At 45.2% G+C, this 8,822-nt stretch overlaps 1 protein-coding gene across 1 annotated transcript; it reads right to left on the minus strand.

Moving 5' to 3' along the window:
• Nucleotides 1-1,651: 1,651 nt before the first annotated feature.
• LOC126988292 (serine/threonine-protein kinase PkaB-like) lies at nucleotides 1,652-5,532 on the minus strand. The gene is made up of 2 exons (XM_050846353.1): nucleotides 4,874-5,532; nucleotides 1,652-1,706 (listed from the first exon to the last, which is right to left on the minus strand). Exons 1-2 carry the CDS (start codon nucleotides 5,530-5,532, stop codon nucleotides 1,652-1,654), a joined length of 714 nt encoding a protein of 237 aa, XP_050702310.1.
• Between the last annotated feature and the right edge of the window lie 3,290 nt (nucleotides 5,533-8,822).

The raw sequence follows: 8,822 nt of genomic DNA on the forward strand, positions 1-8,822 counted from the left end.
TTCTTGGCTTTTCCTCGTTTTCTTAGTTAACCATTTGAAGGGGGACTTAACTCACTGTTCCATAGCTTTGGTTATGGTTATATATGTGGTTATTTAACGTCTGTATTAATTAAGGAAATTATCGCTCAAATCACTAAGTATACATATTTAGAGGTGCAAATGGCTATGAAATTTTTATTTATGGAGATTAAAGATCATGATAGTGTAAACTGAGGCTTCCTAAATAAAGACTTCGACTCTGTGCCTTGTTCGTTCGTGGTAAAAAATTATTCAAAGTTCTATTTTTTTTTTCTTTATGGAGGTAATCGTATAAGCTGTGTGCTTTACGAACTGCTACTACTACGACTACTACTACTACTACTACTACTACTACTACTACTACGACTACTACTACTACTACTACTATTACTACTACTACTACTACTACTACTACTACTTCTACTACCACTACTACTGATACTAATACTACTACTGACTGTCGTACCCAGCTTCCTGTTTGCCAATTTCAGACCCAAAAACTGCCTCCTCGACCCCAATAACTGCCTTCATATATAGTCATCGTTAAAATGGTTCATTCCTGATGTTTCCTGGCAATAGTTATGGCTATTGCGCACAAGTTGTTTGCTAAAATGATACAGCGCAGAATGAAACATAAAGAAGAGGAAATACTAAGGGAGGAGCGGGCTGGATTCAGAAATGCAAGAGGGACGATTGATCACATTTTCACGCTCACACAAATCATAGAAAAGAGATGGGAAATAGGTAAAGATACCTACTGCCTAGTGTGTGTTTATTGATTTCAAACAAGCCTTCGATTCGGTGCATAGAGAAAGTATGCTGAGAGTAATGAGGAGTTGGGGATTTGAGAAGGATCTGATAGAGGCAGTGGAAGAAATGTATGGAAACACAAAGGCAAGAGTTCGGAAGGCCGACATCGTGACAGACACCTTCCCAACCACAAGAGGTGTTATACAGGGCTGCCCCCTCGCTCCACCCTTATTTAACCTGTATCTAGAGAGGGTAATGGTGGAGGCACTGGAGGGAGAAGAAGGAGGCGTAGAGATGAGCGGTGTCAGGTACACTAACCTAAGATATGCTGACGACATAGTGGTGGTAGCAGAGACAACTGAAGACTTACAAAGGGTGGTGCAGAAGGTCGAAGAACAATGTAAGAGATAAAAGCTAGAGATCAATAAAGACAAGGTAAAGAGCCTGACAATTGGAAGAGAGAGAGGAGATCTAAACATACGACTGAGTACTGGAGTGATTGAACAGGTGGATGAATTTAAATACCTAGGCGTGAATACAAGCGACGGGACAACAGGGAAAACTGTAAGGGAAGGGATCGCAATGGGACAGAGAGCGTTTGGAAGGTTATGGCAAGATACGGCAGATACGACGAGCACAAGATTGAAACTTAGATTGCTGTTTGCCGTTGTAGTACCTACCACTCTATACGGAGCGGAGTGGTGGGTGCTGAAGAAAGAAGAGGAGAGGAAACTACTTGCATTCGAGATGAAGTGTTTGAAAAGAGTCTGCGGATGATGGAAGGACAGAGTACGAAATGAGGAGGTGAGAGCAAGAATGGGACAAGTAGTTACAATTCTGGACAGAGTGCAAGATATGCAAAGGAGATGGTTTGGTCATGTGGTCATGACGAACGATGGCCAAACGCAGCATTGCACGGCAGAGTCAGGGGCACCAGACTGAGAGGGAGACTTAGAGACACGTGGTTGAAGAGGTTCAGGATGAGCAACAACAACAGACGTCTGAGAGAGCTATTAGAATACAGCTACGGAGACAGTTCAAGGGCGTAATGAAAAAAAAAAAAAAAAAGGTTAAAGGAGTGTTCAAAATCAGAATCAGAAACTGATACAAAGCTGCTAATGTGAGGCTTTCAGGGAACTGTTATAATATTGGCTGAAAGTTTGTGCAAGCATCATCATCATCAGCAGCAGCACTAGTATCAGCACTCCACTATTATGATCTCGAAGGCCAAAAGTTTGCCTCCCTCTCTCTAACTCTGTCCGTCTATCTGTCTATCTGTCTATCTATATCAGTCTTACTATCTTTCTCACTAACCAAGAATTTCGTGGTATATGTTATGTATCCTAAGTGAGACGTTGAATAACCACATAAATAAGCATAACCAAAGCTATAGAACAGTGAGTTAAGTCCCCCTTGAAATGGTTAACTAAGAAAACGAAGAAAAGCCAAGAAATACGAATTATCTCTTATCTACAGGCCAAGACGTCAAGCCGAATTGATGCATATATAATTTTCTCCCAGTGCATTTTTTTTTTCTTTTTTTTTTTTTGTTCACCTCCCTGTCGTTCCCGGCCCACTCTCGTTCTCTCGTCGTTAATCTCTCATTCAGTTCCCTTCTCACTGCACGTGTAATTTTCCTTTTTTTCCGAGGTCAAGTAGAGGCGGATTTTTCTTTCACTTTTTTCAGCTCCCTTCACTTCTCTGCTTGTGCCTGTCTCATTTTGTTTTCTTCCACTGCTTTCTCACCAATATACTTCATCTCTACGTACACTCATACTTTTGTTCTATTCCTCTAGTTGTTCTTGTTCTTCTGTTTGTTCTTAATCATATGCTTGTTGCCATAGTTTGCTTCCTAACACTCTCTCTCACTCTCCCTCCATCCCTCTTTCTCTTCCATCTCCTTTATCATCAATCCACTTTCTCTTCTATAATATCTTACTCCTCATTATTCTCTCTCTCTCTCTCTCTCTCTCTCTCTCTCTCTCTCTCTCTCTCTCTCTCTCTCTCTCTCTCTCTCTCTCTCTCTCTCTCTCTCTCTCTCTCTCTCTCTCTCTCTCTCTCTCTCTCTCTCTCTCGTAACCTCAACATGCAAGCCGAGATAAAGAGAAGCTGAACTTAACTTACTCCTGAGTCGCACAGAAAGAAAACGAGAGGCGGAGGAACAGAACTAGAGCGCCAAGCAAGTGACTCCTAATCTTGCGTGGCCTTTCAGTCTCCGAAAACTCCGCCGCGCCAGGACTTTCCTCGCAGGAGACACACAGCGGCGGCGAAGTTTGGCCGGTTAAATTAGGCTGACTATGTAGAGAACTGGAGCGTGACGTTGTTCTAGTGTTTGGTGTGTCCTTGTTGTTGTTATTGTCGTTGTTGCTGTCTCTGTCTCTCTCACTCACTCGCACACACACACACACACACACACACACACACGCACATAATTGCATTGTTTTCCTCATCCTGTTTAATTCCATACCATCTGCTTTTTTCCTGATATGCCGTTTTTATCGTGTGTGTGTGTGTGTGTGTGTGTGTGTGTGTGTGTGTGTGTGTGTGTGTGTGTGTGTGTGTGTGTGTGTGTGTGTGTGTGTGTGTGTGTGTGTGTGTGTGTGTGTGTGTGTGTGTGTGTGTTTCTGCATACTTCTGAAATTATATTGGATAAAAGCGTTTAGAGAGAGATTGAAAGGGAAGAAGTACATGTAGCTTGACCAGCAATGAGAGAGAGAGAGAGAGAGAGAGAGAGAGAGAGAGAGAGAGAGAGAGAGAGAGAGAGAGAGAGAGAGAGAGAGAGAGATATACATAGATACATAAACATAGAAAAAAAGAACACAGACCCCATGGTCCAGACTTGGTGGTCTGTCCTTAAACCTAATTGATTTTACATTAATCAGAAGACTCCAAAACGTTGCATTTCTACTCTAGTTGATATTAAGTTGAAGGAAGTGACGGTCGAGCTTGTTTTTGAAGGAGTCAATCGTGTTACACTGGACCACTGATGGTGGAAGCTTATTCCATTCTCGCACTACAACGTTGGTGAAGAAAAATTTTGTGCAGTCTGAATTTACTTGTCTACATCTGAGTTTTACGCCATTGTTCCTCGTGCGCAGACTGTCATCGATCATAAACAATGTTGATCTGTCTACATTCGTGAAACCATTAAGTATTTTAAAACATTCGATCAATTTTCCTCGGAGGCGACGTTTCTCAAGAGAGAACATGTTAAGGGTAGAAAGCCTTTCTTCGTAGGATTTGTTGCGCAAGGAAGGTATCATTTTCGTTGCCCGACGCTGAACACCTTCTAATTTAGCAATATCCTTTGCATGGTGGGGGGACCAAAACTGTACCGCATATTCCAAGTGGGGTCTGACTAAACTGTTGTAGAGCGGGAGTATTACATCTTTATTCTTGAATACAAAGTTTCTTTTAATGAAGCCCAACATTCTGTTCGCTTTATTTGCTGCATCGATGCATTGCTGTGAGAATTTGAGGTTTGACGCGATTTTGACCCCCAAGTCTTTGACGCATTGAACGCTTTTGAGTTTAACGCCGCGCATTTCGTATTCGAACTTCTTATTCCTCGTTCCAACTTGAAGGAAGGAAGAGAGAGAGAGAGAGAGAGAGAGAGTACAGATAAAAGATAGCCAAGTTGATAAATGGATACAAATATAAATATATAGATAGATGGATAAGTAGATGATAAAATATAAAGTTAAATCCACTAAGAAGTGTGTTCCTTGGTGGGTGTGGGGTAACTGCCGCCATAGGGAAGAACTGGACAGGTAAAAGTCTTCAGACGCTAGGAAAGGAAGTCCTGCCTTGTCTTCCTCCTTATGGGTGTGCATTCCTCACCTACTGGTGGGTGTGGAGTATCTGCCTCCAAAGGAAAGAATTGGACTGGTAAAACCATTCATCCGTTAGGAAAGGAAATCCTGCCTTGTTTTCCTCCTTAGTAATGGCGGCGGCGCGGGAAGAGGCAGGAAAAGGCCTTGCGAACACGCCGGACAAAGGCCGCCTTCTTGGATGTCTCGCCCGCGTACATCCTGACTGTCTCGATGATCTGGGCCACCGAGGGCCGCTCTTCCGGGTCTGCTGCCATGGCGCTGTCGGCCAGCACCTCCAGGCCGGGGTAACGCGTGTGTGGCACGTGGCCAGGGCGTGCTTCAGGACGTAGCCGAGGGAGAACACGTCCACAGGGGGCGAGCACGGCGCGCCGCGCCGCAGCTCCGGGGCTATCCAGGGCGTGCAGTGCGTGTGCGTGAGCGCGTTGCGGAGTCCTGTGCCGAATGTCTTGGCCAAGCCGTAGTCAATGAGGGACACCTGCAGGAGGCTGTCGGCGCCTTGGTGCAGCACCACGTTGTCGGGCTTGATGTCGGTGTGGGCGTATCCGCGGGCGTGGAGCTGCCGCACGTCCCGGGCCAGCGCCACGAAGGCCGCCAGTTTGTCAGTGTCGCGGGGAGCAAGGTTTTGCAGGTCGCAGAAGGTGTTCTGGCCGCGGAAGGTGGTGAGCATGGCGGGGAACCCAAAGCTGGTGCCCAAGACCTTGGGGGCGCCCGCCGCGCCGTCTAGGTCCAGCAGGATGTCAAACTCCCTGCGGAACATGCCGGCGAGGCGCTGCTCCCTAGCCACCTTGAGGCAGCACAGGGCGCCGCCGACCTCCACCAGGTACACCGTGCACGAGGCGCCGCGCCCCAGCACCTGCTTGTGCTCGGCCACCAGCGTGTCGATGCGCTCACTCGTCAGCACGAGGAGGGGGGTGGTGTGTGGGGGAGCCATTTCTCTGTCTCTCCATGCCGTATGTGTGGCGATTTAGGTTAGACCTCGGTTTTCAACGGTTAGTTTTGTTCAGTTCGGTTTAGCTTGGAGTTAGGGCGGAAAAAGAGGGAGTCTAGATCTGGACGGCTGTCGCATGCACGAACACACGCACCCACGCACGCACGCACGCAGGCACACACACACACACACACACACACACACACACACACACACACTGTTGTTGGAATATCTGGTATTAGCTTATCGAGAGCGTGCGCTAATACTAAGAATTTTTTTGAAAAAGTGCTAAAAATTATTGCCTCTATTAACCAGTTTTCTATGGCTCTCTTAAACATATTTTGCTAATAAATCTGGGAGCGAATTATATATATATATATATATATATATTCACATACATATATATATATATATATATATATATATATATATATATATATATATATATATATATATATATATATATATATATATATATGGACCCTCCATGTACGCAACTTCCTTGTTGGGTTGCAAGTGGTGAATGCTGACCCACCAGTTGACGAAAGCTCACCCTCTCTGGGTGAGATCAGGGAGGCTGTGGCCAAGTTGAGGGGTGGGAAGGGACCTGGTGCCTGTAACATCAGCGCGGAGCTGCTCAAAGTTGGAGGTGATGCCATGATCCATGGGTTGCATGCGGTCTTGACTGCCGTAAGACAGTCCGGTACCATTCCTCATGACTGGAAGAGGGGGTTGATCGTCCCTATCTGGAAAGGGAAAGGGGACCGCCAGGACTGCAACAACTACCGTGGTATTAAACTGCTCAGTGTGCCAGGCAAGGTGCCTCCCCACCTATTGCTGATGCGAATTCGCAGGTAGCTGCTGAAGCTGCAGAGACCTGAACACCTGTAATGAGTTTTCCGGAGTATTTTCAAGGTCCCATCACAGAGGCTTCGTCAGACTACCGCCAGGGCCGTAAACTACCCCTGGACACGCCCAACACTCCACGACAGCCTTGCCCAGTGTGTGTGCCTGGACGCCGAAAGGTTTACCAACATGACCCCCGAAGTAGCCGGTGACGCGTGATTCAGGGCGCCGCGACTGGCTCGGGTCCGGCATGCATGACATAGTTTAAAGGCCCATCATTCATCCCTGCGCCGCCCTCAAGGTCACGCTGGCCTTAGCCCCGCCCCGGCACACGATAGAAAACGTTTTTATTGTAAGGCAGACTCCGGGATTTGATGGCGCTCCCTGCTGGAGTGACTGACTTAGTTTAAGAATGGCTGATTGAATGCCTTGACTGACTGACTGACTTATCTTGACTAGCTGACCATGCTGATGTAAGTGACTGACTGACCGACTGACTCGCTGGCTGTGTGGCTACGAAAATAACTGACTGAATGGCTGACTGACTAAATGACTGACTGACTGACTGACTGACTGACTAGCTGTCTGACTACCTACGTAACTGTCTGACTGCCAGACTAACTAATGCATAAATGACTGACTGATTTGGCTGACTGACTGACTGACTGACTCTGTGGCTACGTAAAAAAAAGGATTGATTGCCTGACTGACTAAATGACTGACTGACTGACTGACTCTGTGGCTACGTAAAACAAATGATTGATTGCCTGACTGACTAAATGACTGACTGACTGACTAGCTGTCTGACTACCTACGTAACTGTCTCACTGCCAGACTAACTAATGCATAAATGACTGACTGATTTGGCTGACTGACTGTGGCTACGTAAAAAAAAAATGATTGACTGCCTGACTGATTAAATGCCTTACTGACTGACTGACTGACTAGCTGTCTATCTACCTACGTAACTGTCTGACTGCCAGATTAACTAATGCATAAATGACTGACTGATTTAGCTGACTGACTGACTGACTGACTGACTCTGTGGCTACGTAAAAAAAATGATTGACTGACTGACTGACTAAATGACTGACTGACTGACTGACTGCATGAATGAATGAATGAATGAATGGCTAACACACTGACTGAATGAATGAGTGAATGGTTAACTATCTAACTGACTGGCTATCTGACTGACTGAGAGAGAGAGAGAGAGAGAGAGAGAGAGTCACTACGTACGAAAGGAGAATAAGGGAGCTAAATTTTAAAAAGAGCAAATGGAGATAATTAATGAAAATATACCGAAATGTAATACGATGAAAGCATCAAGCTATTTATTTTCCGTCCCTTGTAGTTAAGCCGATGACATTATTAAAGTTTTGTCCATGTGTAAATATGACAATGACAACAAAAACAGCAGGAAATGATAATACCTATACTACAACAGTAATATCAGCAACAACTATTGCTACGATAACAACTATTACTACTAACACCGCTATTGCTACTACTACTACTACTACCACAACTACTACTGCAACTATTATTACTAATAATATTACTACTACTACTACTACTACTACTACTACTACTACTAATAATAATAATAATAATAATAATAATAATAATAATAATAATAATAATAATAATAATATTATTACTACTACTATTACTACTACTACTACTACTACTACTACTACTACTACTACTACTACTACTACTACTACTACTACTACTACTACTACTTTTTTTCTACTACTACGGGCCTCCATCTATTAGAGTTGCGTTGTGAGCGGTATATTCTCTCATATCCTTTCACAAAGCAATTCATTGGCCCCACCCCGCCAATGACTGTGGCCGACAACCATCTTTATTTAATATTACAAACTTTACTAAACATTTTATTTTCAAGCTAACAGAGCTTGTGGTTGATACGACTATCAACCACCGTCGCCTCAAAGTCCAGGTCAGCAATGCGGGTGGTTTTGGGTGCAGGTGACCTGGTTCCTCTCAGGCAGACCAAGGCTGACCTCAGGAGGGAGAAGGACAGCCTGCATCTCATCCAGGCGACCACACTGCTTCTTGGCTGTTGTTTCTTATCCGCCAGTGTTTCGGCGAGTCTTGCGTAGAAGCTCTGCGCCCTTGGTCCCATCCCTCCTGCCGTCGTGAATACTACCGGGGTGAAGGAGCCCTGGTCCACATTCTGTATTCTTTCTTCATATGCTCTGTTCTTCTCTTGTTCGTTTCTTCTGTGGGCTGCATCAAGGGTCAGGTCTCTGTGGCAATGGGCCATGGGATCAAAGATCCTTATGTCAAAATATGCCCTTTTTCCACGAGTCCAAGACCCTAAGGCGCTAACATCCATTCGTGCTTCGTTCGAAACATTAGCGGTGCGTCTGGCGAGGTGTTCGCCTTGCAGAGGGAGCAGCATGGGTTCCACAGTCACG

The sequence above is a fragment of the Eriocheir sinensis genome, chromosome 68, assembly GCF_024679095.1.
Source record: "Eriocheir sinensis breed Jianghai 21 chromosome 68, ASM2467909v1, whole genome shotgun sequence".
Classification (NCBI taxonomy): Eukaryota; Metazoa; Arthropoda; class Malacostraca; order Decapoda; family Varunidae; genus Eriocheir; species Eriocheir sinensis.

Excerpts from the sequence above, each read along its gene's own strand:
- LOC126988292 (XM_050846353.1), bottom strand. The coding sequence starts at position 5,532 with ATGGCTCCCCCACACACCACCCCCCTCCTCGTGCTGACGAGTGAGCGC. Across the intron at positions 1,707-4,873 it reads CGCGTTACCCCGGCCTGGAG|TCTGGTGCCCCTGACTCTGC; the intron begins GTGCTGGCCGAC and ends TCTCCCTCTCAG.